At 46.1% G+C, this 18,880-nt stretch overlaps 1 protein-coding gene across 1 annotated transcript in view; it reads right to left on the reverse strand.

The window, feature by feature from the left end:
- Positions 1–14,149: 14,149 nt before the first annotated feature.
- The window catches only part of ALOX5AP (arachidonate 5-lipoxygenase activating protein), a 30,568-nt gene continuing 25,837 nt past the window's right edge, over positions 14,150–18,880 (reverse strand). Inside the window, exon 5 of the mRNA XM_010593994.3 lies at positions 14,150–14,640. Coding sequence (XP_010592296.2) covers positions 14,478–14,640 — 163 coding nt within the window. The 3' untranslated portion in view covers positions 14,150–14,477. The remainder of the gene's footprint in view (positions 14,641–18,880) is intronic.

An 18,880-nucleotide genomic window follows, 5' to 3' on the forward strand; every position in this document is an offset into this window, starting at 1 on the left:
TCAGAGCTGCTAGGTGGCCTCGAATCAACAACCTTTTGTTTAACAGCCAAGTGCTCAGCCCCTGTGCCACCAGGGCTCCTTGGAAATTACCTACAAGTCTAGAAAGCTTGTAAGACCTTTATCAGAAAAATTCCTTAAAGCCTCATGTCTTTAACAAACAAACAAGAAAAAGACCTGTATCTTTATTTATCACAGCATGGAGCCATCCTGTCCTCTTTGAGCCTAAGACTAAACAGGAGAATTCAGAAAAATAAATGACGACCACAAAGGATCCATTGATTTCTTATGCATGTGATTTTTCTTGCGTGACATGTTTTCCGTAAATCAGGGCAACGTGGCCGTGTTTTAGATTAAAAGGTGCGGTTCGATCTGTCTGTGCACGGAAGGCAGAGGAACTTCCTGCTTGTAGCTCATTAAGGAGCTGAGTTATCACAGGCAGCTCCCTCTGAGGCGTTGGGTTGAGACATAGCCACTTTAGACAGTGGGAAAGCCTTTAAGAAATTGGTAAAAGTTACAGACCTTTGACACTCCCCCAGAAACACCATCAACAGACCCCCACTCGTACACAATTTCCAGGATAATTCCAGGGTTTTCAAGAGCCTTTCCCTGCACCCCCTTCCCCCTCAGATTCTGATCCCACGTCTACCAATTTCTAGCTGTGTCTGTCATCTGGGACAAATTACTTGTCTTTCTAAGGCTCATTTTCCTCCTCTGTGAAATAGGTGTGTAATGATGGTACCTGACTCTGGGGTTGGTTTGGAGGAGTAAATGAGAAGACGTAGCTAAAGCACTTGGCCCAGTCATTGCTGAACGTTGTTAGCTATTATTTTCATCCCTGGGCTGGAGCCCTGGTGGCACAGTGGTTAAGAGCTCAGCTGGTAACCAAAAGATCGGCAGTTCGAATCCACCAGCTGCTCCTTGGAAACCCTATGGGGCAGTTCTACCCTATCCTATAGGGTCACCATGAGTCAGAATCGACTCAAAGGCAACAGGTTTGGGTTATTTTTGGCTTTATGAATTAAAACAGTCCACTCCTGGGCTTCTGTGACCTACATTGCTTAGTGTTCCCCATTGGAATGGTGGTTCCTGGAGGGCAGGGCTCTCGTCTCTCGTATTCACTGTGGGACGCCCAGCACCTGGCCCTATGGCTAGAGGTTTGACTGTACTGTGATTTCTTCCATCGCTCCAGCTCAAAATCAAGCATTCTCCTTGATTTCTCCCTCCCCTGATCCTGCCAACCATTGCTTCATTCATAATGAATTATATCTTCTATCCTACTCCACCCCCTCAGCCGCTATTTTAGTCTAGGCGTCATCTTGCATTTGTTGTTGCTGTTAGTTGCCTTTAAGTCGGCTCTGACTCATGTGACCTCATGTACAACAGAATGAAACGTAGTCAGGTCTTGCTCCATTTTCACTATCGTTGGTCTGCTCAAGTCCATTGCTGTATTTCGAGTGCCTTTCAACCTAGGGGCCTCATCTTCCAGCACTATGTCAGACAATATTCTGTTATGACCCACAGGGCTTTCACTGACTAATTTCCAGAAATAGATCACCTTGCCTTTCTTCCTGGTCTGTCTTAGTCTGGAAGCTCCGCTGTAATCTGTCCACCATGAGTGACCCTGCTAGTATTTGAAATACTGGTGGCATAGCTTCCAGCATCACAGCAACACATTTTGTATTTAAACTGTTGAAATTTTCACCTAGCCATTGTCCCCAACTTGCTTCCCCTTTCCAGTCTAGCTGGCTCCTTTCTTCACACTCTCCTCCACAAAGCTGACAGAATATTTCTGCTAAAATCCTGCTTTGCACAAGTCATCTTCCCTCTCAAAAAAAAGACCTTGAACAACTCTCTGCTGATAGCATCTAAACTCTGTAGTCTGACCCACAGACCTTCCTTTCAGGAAGTCCTTCATCCCAGTCAGCTGGTTCACTCATTCCCTCCTACTGTCCCTGTGCACCCCACCTTTGTTCAAAGCCCAGTCTCTCTCCAACCTCTCCACAGAAGTCTTCCTCATTACAGAGAGGGGTGATTCTAGTACACAGCCCAGGGCCTGGGGGGCGATTCTAGTTCACAGCCCAGGGTCTGGGGTGATGTTGCTTTCCAGTTTAGTGTCTCAGATTGAGAACTCATGTGAATTTTGCATTTCTATCACATATGCAGCGGTTAAGAACTTGGCTACTAACCAAAAGGTTGGTGATTCCAACCCACCCAGTGGCTCCATGGAAGCAAAGACCTGGCAATCTGTTCCCATAAAGATTATAGCCCAGAAAACACCATGGGGCTGTTCTGTTCTGTCACATGGGGTCTCTATGGGTGGGAATCGGCTCAACAGCACTCAACGACAACATTGCATTATATATCTGCGTTTGTCTGAATACATAGATGCTTTAAGTTATATCCATCTTGCAAAATTGGATGAGTCCCATCTCCAGGGTCCAGCAAGATGTGCTCAGTTAGGCCTGTGGATTTCGGACACTCTAGGAGCCCTGGTGGCTCAGTGGTTAAGTGCTCAGCTGCTAACTGAAAGTTTAATGATTAGAACCCACCAGCCGCTCCACAGGAGAAAGATGTGGCAGTCTGCTTCCATAAAGATTCCAGCCTTGGAAACCCTATGGAGCAGTTCTACTCTGTCTTACAGGGTCATGATGAGTCGGAATTGACGGCAATGGGTTTTGTTTATGCATTTTAGCTCACCAGTGGACACCATTCCACCGGAAGCCCTCTTTTGCTCTGTCTCCACTGTCAATCCCACAGCACTATCTTTTCTCCTGGGCCCCACTGAAGTCCCTTCTCTGTAGCCCTGACTGTTTTTGACAGCAAGCATTACCTCCTCTCAGGTCCTAAAATCCATACTGCCAGTTCTAGGCACTGCAGCTTAAACCGTTGACCGTCTTTTCATAAACAATCTATTCCCCCAAGTACAAGTTATCTTCCTTGAGATAAGGGCCTGTGTAATACCAGCGGTCATCTCCCTTGGGTGTAGTACAAAGCTTTGAGTACAAACCACTCTCAATAATGCTGTGATATATATTCTGCCTAAACAAATTTCCATTTTGTATTCATTTTTTTCCTTCCCATTTCTCCTATTTCCCGCCCCTATTCAATGGCATCACCTTCCCTCTCAGGTCCGAGGGAACCAAACACGGAGTTACATCAATGGTAGGTGCTCTTCTGATGGTGGTGCTATGGTTAAGAACTCGGCTGCTAACCAAAAGGTCGGCAGTTGGAATCCATCAGCCCCTCCTTGGAAACCCTATGGAGCAGTTCTACCCTGTCCTATAGGTTCATTATGAGTCGGAACTGACTCGAAGGAAATGAGTTTTTTGGTTTTTTTTTGCTGTTATCCTAACAGTGGCTACTTTTCTTTTTTCTTTTTTTAGCATTTCTTCAGGGCCAGGTCTTGTGGTTAGAGCTTTAGTTCTTGTGTTTCATGATAACGTTGTTGCTATTAGCTGCTGTTAGGTTCGCCCCGCCCCACCCCCTCCCACCGTCACACCCCACCACCCTCTCCCCACCCCCGCCCCACTACCGTCCTAGCTCTGCACCCCCCCACCCCTGACTCATGAGAATCCTAAAGCCCATCTTCGTCTGGAAGCTCCACCAAAGCATCATGGCAACACTCGACCCTCCGCTGGCAGACGGGTGGTGGCTGCACAGGAGGTGAGTGCATTGGCCAGGAATCAAACCTGGGTCTCCCGCATAGAAGGTGAGAATCCTACCACTGAACCACCATTGCCTTCTCATAATAACATACCAGTTGGGAATCGCCCACTGAGGTAAAGTGGCACATTCCAGAAAACTAGGCAAGCAACTACTCTCCACTTCCTTTTTCTGCCCAGGCTCCCCTATTTCGTTTCTCAGTAATAGCCCCACCGCATGGGAACAATGAGGGCAAGCAACTCAAGAAAGGAAGGGTTTTGCTTTGTTGTTGCGTTTTGTTAGGTGAAAATAAACACAACAAAACATATACCACTTCAACAATTTTTACATGTACTATTCAGTGACATTGGTTACTTTCTTCAAGTTTTGCCAACTTTCTCAACAACCTTTTCCAAACGATTTCACCGTCATTAACACAAGCCCACTGGTCCCCTAAGCTCCTCATCTATCCTTTCGAGTTGCTGTTGTCAATTTGATCACATATAGGTAATTCTTTAAAAGAGTACAGGTAGTCCCCAACTGACGACATATTCAAGTTATGAATGGCACTTACAACCACCCCTTTTTTTTTTTTTTAATGATTTGTGTGTCTTTTAACTTGTGTATGTATTAAAAGGAAACCCTGGTGGCATAGTGGTTAAGTGCTACGGCTGCTAACCAAGAGGTCGGCAGTTCAAACCCACCGGGCGCTCCTTGGAAGCTCTATGGGGCAGTTCTACTCTGTCCCATAGGGTTGCTATGAGTCGGAATCAACTCGATGGCAGTGGGTTTAGTTTTTTTTTGGTTATATATTAAAATATATCTGTAAGTTTGTATGTAATGTTTCAAACTTCCAAAGACAAATAAAGATCAGATTTATAAAGATACTGATAATAAAATGCAATCATAATGAAAACCAAAAAAAAAAAAAAATGAGGTATTTGGTTTATGTCAGAACCGACTGATGGAGTCCTGAGAACCGAACCCAGTCAGAGGAGACTACCTGTATGATACTTAATACAGACATTCTTTTCTAATTAGGCTAAACTGTTGTTTTGTTATTATGCTCAAAGATAACTTCAGGAGATAGTTTAGGTTCAAGGTTTAAAGATTTCCTCAGGGTAATTGTTTCGGCTGCCTCAATGGCTTCAGAAAGTCTGGAATCCACGAAAATTTGAAATTCTGTTAAAGGAAGGGCTTAGAAACCAAGGGTTAAGAAGAGGTTCAGGCAATAGCTATACTTTCCCTGTTCCCCATTAAGCCAGGTAACTGAACCAGAGAGAAAAACGCTGTGTCAGCTGAATGAGAAAATGTGAGTGTGGCTTTTTTCTCTCAGTTGGCACCCACTCTACAGAGGCACCCCGTCCCCCATCCCAGCCTCTTTTTGTGAGGCTGGCAGGTACTGGAACCCCGCAGCCTGACGTTATCCACGGAGTCAGCCAGCACCCTTTTCCCTGTCAGGGTTGGGGTGAGAGAGGCAGGCCCTGCGGATCAGTGGGCGTGGCCTCCCTGGCTCCAGTGAGCGAGACATTTCCAGACGTTGGCTGTGGCCACGTTCTGGTTGTCGTAGCGCTGACCGGGGGGACCCAGAACGTGTAATAGGCATGAAACTAAGTACTCGTGCGCGGGATGTTCATTCCTCTGCCCTCCCGTTGATGGCTGAGCAGCTGTTCACTACTCGGAATCTAAGAGGCTGCTGTTTCATTATGTTTATGCAGCGGGTTCTAGTCTATCATAAGTGCCTTTTTTGCAACTACTTTTTCGACTATTAAGGCCAATTTCCATTAAAAATTGTTTCCAAAAATTATCAAAAGAGAGACAGAGTTGTTGCTTTTCTTTAGATTAAAAAAAACAAAAACAAAAACAGTTGCTGGAGAGTGTTCTCCAACTCAGGGTGACCCCACGTGCATCAGAGGAGAACTGTGATCCATATGGTTTTCGATGCCTGATTTTTCAGTAGATTGCCAGGTCTTTCTTCCGAGGCACCTCTGGATGGACTCTAAGCATCAACCTTTCAGTTAGCAGCCAAGCATGTTAACCGTCTGCACCACCCAGGGATTCCTTTCGCTTGTTGCTGTTGTCAGTTGCCGTCGAGTCAATTCCAACTCAAGGCGACCCTAGGTGTGCAGGGTAGAACTACGCTCCACAGGGTTTTCAAGGCTGTGAACTTTCAGAAGCAGATCGCCAGGACTGTCTTTGAAGGCACCTTCGGGTGGGTTTGAACCGCCAACTTTCCAGCTAGTAGTCGAGCGCCTGGTTTTCCTGAAGCCTGCCTGGCTTCTTTTAGGCTGAGCAAGAGAGTGCCAATTTACAGGACTGTAATAATTATTAATACATATGGTTTATACAGGCAATATGAACAGAAACTCCTATCTCAACGTTTTTGTAACAGTAACCTCCCCTGCCCCACCCCTCCCAGTCACTACGGAATCCAGCGCCCTGCTTTCTAGTAATTCTGTTTTTATAGGAGTTCCGCAAGCTGTATCTCTCTCCAGTCAGATAACCTCAGCCTCTAGGGCGATGGGAAAAATGATATTTGAATTATATACTACATCTGCGATCAGAAACACGTAATGAAACTCTCTCGTGAGCAAGTTTTAAAGACCCGTTTTCCAGGTTTAGGCAGGGCTGCTTTGCTTCTTGTGGTAACTTTCATTGGCACATTTTTCAATACTGTCTGCAAGGACTCACACCTAAAGATAAGTGCTGAGAGCCAGGTCCAGCATTTAGTTCTGCTCTGAGGCCTTGCCGGCTCCCTCAAAACTTCTAGAAAGGTACTGTTAGAAAGGTACTGATAGAAATATAATGCAAGCCACGTATTTAATGTAAAATTTTCTAGGAGCCACGTTAAGGAAAGCAAAAAGAAACAGGTGAAATGAATTCTAATAATATATTTATTTACCCCAATATATCTGCAGTCGCCTCATATGCATGTGAAAATTGGACAATGAATAAGGAAGACAGAAGAAGAATTGATGCCTTTGAATTACGGGGCTGGCAAAGAATACTGAACATACCATGGACTGCCAGAAGAACGAACAAATCTGTCTTGGAGGAAGTTCGTACAGAATGCTCCTTAGAAGCAAGGATGGTGAGACTTCATCTCACTTACTTTGGACATGTTATCAGGAAGAACCAATCCCTGGAGAAAGACGTTGAGCTTGGCAAAGTAGAGGGTCAACGAAAAAGGGAAAGACCCTCAAGGACATGGATTGACACAGGGGCTGCAACAATGGGCTCAAACACAACAACGAATGTGAGGATGGCGCAGGACCTGGCAACATTCCCTTCTGTTCTACATGGGGTCACCATGAGTCAGAACCGACTGACTCAACAGCACCTAATAACAACAACAACATTCACGATATTATCATTTCAATGTGTAATCAATATTAAAACTTTGTTAATGAAATAGTTTACATACCTTGTTTGTATTAAGTCTTCAAAATCTGGCATGGATTTTACACTTAATAAAAAAAAAGAAAAAAAAGCCAAACTCATTGCCATTGAGTCATTTCCGACTCACAGGAACCCTGTAGGACGGAGTAGAACTGCCCCCGTAGGGTTTCCGAGGAGCAGCTGGGGGATATGAACTGCTAATCCCTTGGTTAGCAGCAAGCTCTTACCCACTGCGCCACCAGGGCTCCTTGCAGCACATCTTAAATCGGACTAGGCTCATTTCAAGGGCTCAATAGCCCCACGTGCTGAGTAGCTACCGTTTGGGGTAGCTCCAGTCCAAAGAGCTTCTGAAAGGGTGGTCAGCAGAAACAAGAAAACCTGAATATCTGAATAAGAATGTGAATTCCTAGGTCTTATCGCTGACTTGGAGCCCCTGGTTGGTACAAATGGTTAACACACTCAGCTGCTAACTAAAGATTGGAGGTTGAGGTGCCTCAGAAGAAAGACCTGGCAATCTATTCCGAAAAAATCAGCCATGAAAACCCTGTGGAGCACAGTTCTACTCTGATTCATGTGGGGTCACTATGAATTGGCGTTGACTCTGCGGCAGCTGGTTCTTAGTTTATCCTTGGCTTACCAAATGATAGCTCTAGGGATGGCTCAAAGGAATTTTGCATTTTTAAACATGTTCCATAGCTGTGCTTTGCTTACTGGAATTTGAGAACATCTCTTAGTCTCCCAAACTTGCACATGACCCCGTAGCCATCACCACCACCACCACCACCACCACCACCACAATGACCTCCACGGCTTGCTCATATAAAGAAGGAGATACAATCATACAATCCAGTCCATTCTTCCATTCATTCATCAAATATTTATTGAGTACCGATTATATGCCTAGTACTGTTAGGCACTGGGGATACAATGCTGAACTACATAGGCAAAGTCCCTTCCCTTTCCAAGCTTACATTCTAGTGGAAGAACAGACAGTAAGTAGAGCGGTAAATTAAAAAAAAAAAAAAAAAAATTGCCGTTGAGTCAATTGTGACCCTATAGGACAGAGTAGAGCTTCCCCTTAGGGTTTCCAAGGAGCGCCTGGTGGATTTGAACTGCCAGCCTTTTGGTTAGCCACTGTAGCTCTCAACCACTACCCCACCAGGGTTTCCAAAGGGGAAAAAAGATGAGTTAATTTCAGGTGGTGATTAGTACAAAGAAGAAAAGCAAAGCAAGGTTTATCGGTCTCCTTGGGCTGCCGTCACAAAGTACCACAAGTTGGGTTGCTTATAAGAACAGAAACATACTGTCCCACAGTTCTGGAGACTAGAGTCCGAAATGAGGGTGTCAGCCATGTGGATTCCTTCTGGGTGCTTTGAGGGAGAATTTCCAAGGCATCTCCATGTCTCCTTCCCAACTTTTGGTGACAGCGGGTGATCCTTGACATTCCTTGGCTTGTGGATCACTTCCACCTCAGCCTACATCTTCACATGGCCACCTTCCCTCTGTCTCTCTGTCTGTGTCTCTTTCCTTCTTTCATAAAAACCCCACTCATATTGGTAGCACAAAGGAAATGGGACAGCAAGGGAAGTGGGGCGCTATGTAGATATGGTGCCCAGGGAAGGCTCTATGAGGAGGTTGGCAGTAACTGAATAAAGACAGGGAGGGAGCCGTGTAGATACTGAGAGAAGAGCACTCCACACAGAGGGGGCAGCATGTTCAAAGGTCCTGCAGTGGGAACATCAGAAAGGCCAGCGTAGCTGGAGCCAAATGAGCAAAGGAGAGGAGTTCAGAGAGGTTCACAGTCTCCAGATTGCATAGGGTCTTCACACCATGGTGAGGTGTTTGGGTTTGACCCTAAAAGCAATGAGGATTCTCTGATGGATTTTAAGCAGGAGCATAGCTTAACATCTGATGGAGGTGGTACAGAAATTGTCCAGGAGGGAGATAATATTGGCTTGAACTAAGATGACAGCTTACTACCCATCTGTCAGTTTGCTGTACCATGGTCACTTGCACATTGCCATGATGCTGGAAGCTACGCCACTAGAATTTCAAATGCCAGCAGGGTCACCTGTGGTGGACAGGTTTCAGTAGAACTTCCAGACTAAGGCAGACTAGGAAGAAAGGCCTGGCAATCTACTTCTGAAAATTAACTAATGGAAATCCTAAGGATCACAACAGAATGTTGCCCAATCTAGTGGTGGAAGATGACTCCCCTGGTTGAGAGGCACTCAAAATACACAGTGGCCACAAAAATGGACAGGAGCATACCAATGATCATGAAGATGGTGCAGGACCAGGCAACATCTTGTTCTGTCGCACCTGCAGCTGCCATGAGTGGGAGAAGACTTGATGGCAAATAACACCAACAACAAGGTTAACAGCAGTGGAGACAGTGAGACACGGTCACTTCTGTGGGATATCTGTTGAAGTAGAACTGACGGAACTTGCTGGTGGATTGACGGTGGGATGGGAAGGAAGAGAGGGATGGAGTTGACCTGAGCAACTGAGCGATTGGTGGGACATTTAAGGAGATGGAGAAGGCTTGGGCTGGGGGATGATCTCTACAACCATGGAGATCCTTGCCATGAAAATAATCTTTAGTCAAAATGGAGGGAAAAGAGGAACCCACTTACTATATGTTTCAGCTTTATCTATTTTTTCACTGTGCTACTTCCTTCCAACAGAAGGAGCCCTGGTGGTACAGTGGTGAAGTGCCTGGCTGCTAACCAAAAGGTCGGCGGTTCAAACCCACTAGCTGCTTCACTGGAGAAAGATATGGCCATATAAGAAAACCCTATGGGGCAGGTCTACTTGATCACATGGGGTTGCTGTAAGTCAAAACCGACTTCACAGCAATGGATTTCGGTTTGATTTCCTACAGAGGATACAGAAAAGGTTAAGACACCTTCTTGCCCTGGAGGAGCTAAAGGAAATCCCAGCATCCTTCCTCATGAAACTCACACACACACGCGCATTCACACACACACACATATATTGTTGTCGTTAGGTGCTAGCAAGCTGGTTCTGAATCATGGCAACCTCACGTGCGGCACAACAAAACGCTGCCCAGTCCTGTGCCACCTTCACAATAGTAGGTATGTTTGAGCCCATTGTTGCAGCCACTGTCTCAATCCATCTCGTTGAGGGTCTACCTCTTTTTAGCTGACCCTCCACTTTAGCAAGGTTGCCTCTACTCTACTCTGCTGTTGCTCGCTGATATTTTGAGTGCCTTCCAACCTGAGGGGCTCATTTTCCAGCACTGTATCAGAAAATGCTCTGTTGTGGTCGGTAAGGCTTTCATTGGCTAATTTTTTTCTGAAGTAGATCGCCAGACCTTCCTAGTCTGTGTTAGCCTGGAAGCTCTACTGAAACCTGTCCCCCATGGGTGGCCCTGCTGGCATTTGAAATACTGGTGGTATAGCTTCCAGCATCAAGGCAACACACAAGCGACCATGATATGACAAACGAACAGATGGGTGGTGGATATATACGTATACACACACATTCACATACACACACACACACCCTCTCTGCCCTCCTTCTGCCCTGAGCACCCACGATATCACCTTCCATCCAGCCTCCTATGGCTCCTCAGAGCCTGGAAGGCAAAAGCAGAGAATCCTAAAAAGACCCTCAATGGCCCATGTCCCTGGAGAACATTCTTTCCTTGAGTGCGAGCAGGACCGTCAGAAATGATTTCACTCCCATGATTAGGTTCTAGTATGAGACAAAGGTGAAGGGGTTTTGCAGATGTTAACTAAGACCCCAAACCAGTTGACTTTAAGTTAATCCAAACAGAGCTTGCCCTGGGTGGGCCTGACCTAATCAGGCAAGACCTTTAGAAGAGGCTCTAGAGGTCAGAGATGAAAAAAGCAGCAAAGATACTCTCATGTTGGCATTACAGAAGCAAAATGCCATGTTATACAAAAGGCCACGTGTCAAAGAATGGAAGGCAGCCTCTAGAAGCTGGGGGCCTAAGTCCTACAGTCTCAAAGAACTGAATTCTGCAACCACCAGTGAGCTTGGAAGAGAACCCTGAGTCCCAGAGAGATTCCAACTCTGGCTGATACCTTGATTGCAACCTTGTGAGACTGTGAGCAGGGGACCTGGCTAAGTTGTGAGGACTTCGACCCATGGAAACTGTGAGATGGCGGATGTGTGTCATTTTAATCCACTAAGTATGTGGGAATTTGTCATGCAGCAATAGAAAATGAATACAGTAAGATAATAAGAATAGCTAACTTTTATTGAGCACTTACTATGTGCTAAACATTTGCAATGTCTTTATCTTATTATTCCTCACAACAACTTCATAAGTTTGGCACTATTAAAAAACCAGTTGCCTTCAAGTCGGCTCCTACTCAAGGCTTGAATCATGGCGACTCCACGTATGTTAACCGTTTGCACCACCCAGGGACGCCTTTGGCACTATTACCATCTCTACTTAACACAAACAAAAACTGAGGCAGGGAAAAGGTAAACGACAGACCTGAGGATGTGATGGTGTAGGGATTCAACCCCATGGCCCAAACTCTGAAGACAGAGAGTTTGACAATGCTGCCTCCAGTTACAGGGTGCTGTCATTGGGTGTCGTTGAGCCTATTCAGATGCACAGTGGCCCCATGTGACACAGTAGAACTTCCCCATAGGGTTTCCTTGGTTGTAATCTTTACAGGAGCAAACTGCCAGGTCTTTCTTTTGTGGAGCTGATGGATGGGTTTGAACTGCCTACCTTTTGGTTAACAGCAGAGCACTTACGCATTGCGTCACCAGGGCTCCTTTCAATTAGAGGAGGGGCCCTTTATTTAGGAGTTCTGCACCTCAGCCCCTCTTCTTCATAACGTGAAGAATACCATCTCCTCCTCTTGCTCCTCCAGTGCCATCAGGTGGGCACACTCACCTAGGCCACAGTTAGCAGAGCCTCTGATGGCCCATCATCTCCTCTCCCTGTCTTTGGAGGTCCCATGGTTCAGACAGCCCGTCTCTGGGAGCTAAGGTATCCCCAGGCTCCACTGTGCAGGTTCGGGCTTAGCCCAGCCACTAGGGTGACCACCTCACCTTGGTTTGCCCGGTCTGTCCCAGTTATATAACTTAAAGGCCCAAATCGCAAGAAACTTCTCACCCCAGGCAAACCAGGATGGTTGACCACCCCTCCACCCTGCAACCAAGACCAAGCATGAGGAAGGCCTTGAGGCCACTTCTACGCAACTGGCCCTGATTTTGCCTATCACCAAAGGGAAAGAAACGCTGAGCGATGGGTATTCAAGCCCTGCTCTACATAGTGAGCTAAGAGCAGAAACATCTGTACTGAACCCAATTGCTCCAAGAAGCTCCTGGTAGAATCGGTTTGACAATGGAAGCCCAGGACTGGCCTCAACTGGACCATTAGATAGTCCTTGGAAACCATGCTTATTGGAGAGGTTTACTTGCCTTGAGCATCTACCATGGCATATTGATGCCAGCCTCACACCAGACCTGACACCACATTTCCATCAGCTCTGGTGCCCCAAGCAGACAACTCTGAGGAAACCTAGAAGGGGTATGGCCACCTGGCTCCGCCTCATCCTTTCCGAGATTGTGATCATGGCAATACTCATCTGGGGAGTAAATGGGACCCATCTAGCTTAGTTACCTAGTACTTCTGTAACACAAATACCACAAGTAGATGGCTTTAAAGAACAGCAATTTATTGTCTCACAGTTCTGGAGGCTGAAAGTCCAAATCAGGGTCTCCCTGTGTCAATTCCTTCCTTGTCTGTAGCCCTGGGTGATCCTTGGCCCCTTGGTTTTCCTTGGCCTGTAGGTGATCCTCACAAGGCATCTATATCTTCCCCTGTATGTATCTCTGTCTCTAATCTGGTCTTTTTATAATTCAGAAGTGATTAGATTCAGAACCCACTCTACTTGAGTATGATCTAATTAACTTAACAAGGAAAGCCCTATTTCCTAACAGGATCACATCCACAGGGACAAGGGCCAGGAACTCAACACATATTTTTTTGGGGGGGTCACCATTCAATCCTTGACACCATCTATTGCTGATCACTTCAGTTGATAGAGCTCAGGCCTAATGAGTTTTGACTTCCACAATTGTTGTTGTTGGACACCATCAAGTCCATTCCAACTCATAGTGACCCCATGTGACAGAGTAGGTCTACCTCATAGGGTTTCCTAGGCTGTAATCTTTACGGGGAAACCCTGGCGGTGTAGTGGTTAAGTGCTACAGCTGCTAACCAAAAGGTCGGCACCAGGCACACCTTGGAAACTCTATGGGGGTAGTTCTACTCTGTTCTATAGGGTCGCTGTGAGTCAGAATCAACTTGATAGCAATTTTTTATTTTAATTATTATGGAAATAGATCACCAGCTTCCACGGTAACAGCTGGTTTTTCTCTGTTGGATGGACTCTCAACTACCCCAACCATCTTCCAAACTGTGCCTTTGGTGGCAAGGGGAACCAGATAAGGCAGTGTGGTTGGATCACTACAAACACTTCCACAATATAGGGAAAGGGCTCAACACACGTATTTATTAAATAATACCAGCCAGCGATTCATTAACTCATTCATTCATTTAGTCACTTGTTCAGCCAATATTTGGGGGCACCTACCCTGGACCTGGCATTCTCCTAAACTCTGACAGTCAGTTACAGCACATTTTATACTGTGTGTTAAGTGCTGGGTACAGTGTTAGCCCGTGAAGACGCCAACCCAGTCTGGGACAGGGTGTGCGGGGGGCGGGGGTCACGATCCAGAAAAACTTCCTTCTTAGGGGGCAGTGAGTATATGTTAATGGGGGAGGAACAATTCAGAAAAGGAGGGTGAGGATGGTTGCACAACTCAAATAATGTAATCAACGTCACTCAAGTGTACAGAGAGAAACTGTCGAATTGGTATATGTTCTGCTGTGGATATTCTCAACTGCAACAACAATAAAATAAAATACTTTTAAAAAAGAAAAGCTTCCTTAAGGAAGCCTGTTTTTCTGTAAAAAGGATAATGTACTTTTTATTACCATCCTTTAGGTTAAGGAAAACAAACGTCGTTCAGCTGTAGAAACAGACCCACACATACACACACACAATATATACACACAGGAAAAAAAGAAAAAATCAACCACTAGCCTGAAACGTATCTCTACGTTTTATTTTAAGAAATAAAATCTGGTCACAAAACATCTTCAGAGAGCAGGAGAAGTCAGGGAACGTACAGGATGGATTCCAATAACAAATCAGGTGCTGCTGCCACTTTCAAGGGGTGGGGCTAACATGGAACGATTTTCTTCCAGGAAAAGCAAGGTTACCTCAAGCTGTGAAGCCCAGATGGCCATTAGATTTACAGCTACCTAAAGAGGAGCCGAATACTTTAAAGGGCTGAGTTATGAGGACTTCCGGATATTGATTAGATGAGAGCAGCAACCCTGCATCAGCCGAGCGTTAGGGAATGAGAAGCAGAGGGGAGACGGTGGTGGTTATGGTTTTTATGTAGTGTTCAAAGTCACTTCCGAAACAGAGGATGAGGTAATAGTTGAGTATACCAGCCAGGGACATGAGGAACAGAAACAGGATGATGCGTTTCCCGAATATGTAACCAGGCGTGCTGGAAAAGAAGGCAAGAGAAACTGTACAGGCGGCACAAATGACACCAGTTTAACAAAACAAGCTCTGTGTTTGCGAGGCCTGGGGTTTAAATTACGGCTCCTTTTATTCCAGAATGCTCCATTTACTTCACTTGAAGGATGGCAGTGTCTGAGTTATTATTAGTCCTTGAACAGATTTCAAAACCAAGCCCAGAGAGCCTAGACCTCAAAACCCATAACGGTTTGGGCTCTGTTGTCCTGGCTTCTCTGAGTCTCCTGATTTCCTTCTTAACTCCAGCCCCTGAACGGTGTGCAGGGGGCAGTCCGCACAGGGGCGGGTTCTTTTGGTCAGCAGGCATTCCGACTGGAAATTAGGAACACAACTGGCTCATTAAGACCCTTTCTAGGGCAGCCTCTGTCAAGGAGAGCCTGAATTGCCAGTCCCAGCATCTGCCCTGGTGGCACAAATGAGTAAGTACTTGGCTGGTAACCAAAAGATTGGTGGTTTGAACCCACCAGCAGCTTCAAGAGAGAAAGACCTGGCAATCTGCTCCAGTAGCGATTACAGCCTAGAAAACCCTATAGGACAGTTCTACTCTGTCACACAGGGTCACTACGAGACTTGACGGCACCTAGCAGCAGCAAATCCTTCTGTGGTATAAGCGAGTCCCAGAGTAGTGCAAACGGTTAAATGCTTGCCTACTACTATGGGTCCAATTGTGTACCCCCAAAATATGTGTTTTAAATCCTAACCTCTATGCCTGTGGTATAAACCCATTTGGGAATGGGTTATCTTTGTTATGTTAATGAACAGGGTTAGGGTAGGGAGTGTCTTGAGTCAATCTTTTACAAAATATAAAAGGAGCAGATTAAGGAGGCAGAGACATGGAAGATAGAGCCCAAGCCACCTGGAGATCTCCAAGGAACCAGGAAGCAGAAGCTGAAGAGACAAAGACTTCCTCCAGAGCCAGCAGTGACAGCAAGCCTTCCCTTAGAGTCGGCACTGTGAATTCAGACTTCTAGCCTCCTAAACTGTGAGAAAATATATTTCTGTCCATTAAAGCCACCCAGGTGTAATATTTCTGCTATAGCCGCACTAGATAACTAAGGGAATCCTGGTGACGCAGTGGTTAAGTGCTCGGCTGCTAACCAAAAGGTCAGCAGTTTGAATCCACTAGCTGCTCTTTGGAAACCCTATGGGACAGTTCTACCCTGTCCTATAGGGCTGCTATGAGTCGGAGTCCACTCAACAGAAAAGGGTTTTAGGTAACTAAGATGGCTACTGACCAAAAGGTTTGAATCCGCCCAGAGGCACTTCGGAAGAAAGGCCTGGTGATCTTCTGAAAGGTCACAGCCATTGCGAACCCTGTGGAGCACAGCTCTACTCTGACACACGTGAGGTCGCCATTAGTCAGAATCGACTCATCGACAACTGGTTTCATATTTTTTGTTTTCATGTAATAAGTGACAGTTTAAATGAGCCCATAAAGCTGGTGATTCTAAAAGGTGCTACAGTGTCTGAGGATTGCATCTATTCTCCTGATGCTGCCTGGGAATAACTCATTCACATTCATGAGAACTGGGCACACATCAATGGGAGACTGTTGTTGGGTGCCGTTGAGTTGAGTCTGACTCATGGCGACCCCAGGTGACAAAGCAGGACTGCCCTGTAGGGTTTCCTAGGCTGTAATCGTTATGGAAGCAGGCACCAAGTCTTTCTCCCAGAGCGGCTGGTGGATTCGAACTGCCAACCTTTCATTTAGCAGCCTTGCGCATAACATTGCACCGTCAGGGCTCCCAATGGGAGACTAGACCCTTACATTTGTGAGTGGAGAGACTTTCTAGCACATTCATATCCCTCTTGGAAAGGCTCTAAATCCTAAGCTGTTTAGGCACATGTCAGGTGTGGTCGGGCGACATGTCCCAGTGACCTGTGACCACCTACTTGCACGCACAGGCAGTCTGACCCCCTCCCTCCCTCTCTGCAGAACCCTTCTCTAGCTGTCCTAGTTGGGTCCACCTGCTTGGCACTAACATTTTTGGAAAGTCCAGCCAAGAGATTCATTAAGGTTGTTAGCAGAACCTCAGCGGAGGGTATCCTGGGGCAATCAGGGCTGCTCAAGGAGAATGCCAGGCTCAGCCAAACAGGTGACCGAGTGCGGCTGAGTCCTGTTCCTGGCTGTAATCACAGAGAGCAGAATTTAGCGTTCACAGGCTTAAGGTTAGAAATGTTAACAAAGGCATAACTAAGATGGCAGACAGGGCGCGTGCCCTGGGCGCCACTTGAGGAGGGGCACTAATGAGCAGTTTCTATTGGCCACCGCAGTTTCTATCGCCAGCCGTGAGAGATCATTCAGCGATTTAGAACTAATTCCATAGGTGTTGTTTTCGATAGGTAGACCCCTGATGTGTTCTACTAGAAAGGGGCCCCAAAGGTTCATAATATAACTCCTGATTTTACTCCAGCAACCTCTTTGTCCCTGCCTCAATGGTGCAAATGGTTAACGTACTCAGCTGCTATCCAAGAGATTGCAGGTTTGAGTCCACCCAGAGGTGCCTCAGAAGAAAGGCCTGGCAAGCTACTTCCAGAAAATCAGTCCTTGAAACCCTACGGAACACGGTCCTACTCTGACACACAGGGGTCTCCATGAGCTGGAGTCGACTTATCAGCAACAGGTCCAGTCTCCTCAGGGAGCTTGTCAGAAATGCAGATTCTCAGGTCCCACAGCAGAGGGACTGACCCAGAATCTGCATTTTGATAAGCTTCCCACGTGCTTCACGGGCACGTTTATTTATGTCTGAGAAGCTCCGCTAGCCGACCCATCACCTGCTCCTCAGCCCAGCTTTGTTCTCCTCGCCTTGGTTTCCTGTTGACAGTAATTCTCATGAAGTGATCCATTCCAACTCTTTATTGGGAGAAACACGGTCCCCAAAGGGCGTCACCTGCTAGTGCTGGTAAGGAAAATGAAGAGAAAGTAAAGAAGTCCAAGGAAGGGTTTTTTTTTTTTTTTTTTAAGCCAGAGATACATTAAGTTGTGGAAAGTCAAATACTGAGGGTGCTCAGCTTGAGCACGTGTGCTCGTTACAGAAACACAAAGTGATTTGTGAAGCTGTCTCAGAACGTGCTGGAGATAAAACTGTAGTGGAAAATGAAATGGTGGTGCCTCCTGACAGGCTCATGGAGTTGTTGAATTTGCGTGTTGTCGATATTTTTTTTTTTTGTCGTTAGGCGCCATCAGGTCGATCCTGACTCATTGCTAGTACATGTCTGGTATATAACATTTCTATTGGTGACAACTGCTTGGAGGTCTGTGTTAAGAAGGATTCTGAGGCCAGATATGGTCTCAGCAGCAACTAGCGCCATGGTTCATTAATAACGCCTGCTGTGGGTGCAGGAGCACGAAGGAGGGTCTGGAGCCAACACAGAGACTGGGTTAGTGGGCTGGTGGGGTTGTCTTAATACCGCCTAACGAGGGAGGACAGAGAGAGAGCTAAGAGGTCCAATCATTTACATTTAAACGAAGCCCAGAGAAATCTAAAGCTTTTAAGATTTCTTCTAAGTCTATATCCTATTTTTTATTTTGGCCACCGCTGTTCATTCATCCCCTAGTAATGATTAGTAGTGACGCCTTTAAAATTGAAAGGAAATAATGGTAACTTGAGCCCTGGTGGCACAATGGTTAAGTGCTTGGCTGCTAAGCCAAAGGCTGGTGATTCTAACTTGCCCCGTGGCTCTGTGGGAAAAAGACCTGGCAATCTGCTTCTGTAAAGATTACAGCCTAGGAAACCCTGTGGGCAGTTCTACTCTGTCACATGGGGTCACCAGGAGTCAGAATCGACTCGATGGCACCCACCACCAACAACAACATGGATAAGCAGACAAATTTCTTTCATGCTCCTCAGATTGTCTTAGAATTACAGCCACTTTGGGATCTCAGGCCAGGGGTGACAGATGAAAAGAAGAAGAGTGACTGGGCCTAATTCCTGGGACTTTGGGGCAGGAAGACAGGGCTGCCTAAGGACCAGCCCAAGACATGATTGCATTAATGGACTCCGCTTAACAGCAGGTAATCACCTGGGGAAAGGCATAGTAGAGTTTTTCCAGGTAAAAGAGAATAAAGAATATCATTTGGGGCAGTGCTAATAAGGATAAAGAGATAATGGGATTGTGATTTGAGAGAATAAATAAGCATGCCACTAGAGAGGAGTGAAGGAAGAGATGAGAAGGAGAAAAGAATTGCTTGTAAGAACATTCTCTTC

This window comes from Loxodonta africana, chromosome 23 (genome assembly GCF_030014295.1).
Source record: "Loxodonta africana isolate mLoxAfr1 chromosome 23, mLoxAfr1.hap2, whole genome shotgun sequence".
Taxonomy (NCBI): Eukaryota; Metazoa; Chordata; class Mammalia; order Proboscidea; family Elephantidae; genus Loxodonta; species Loxodonta africana.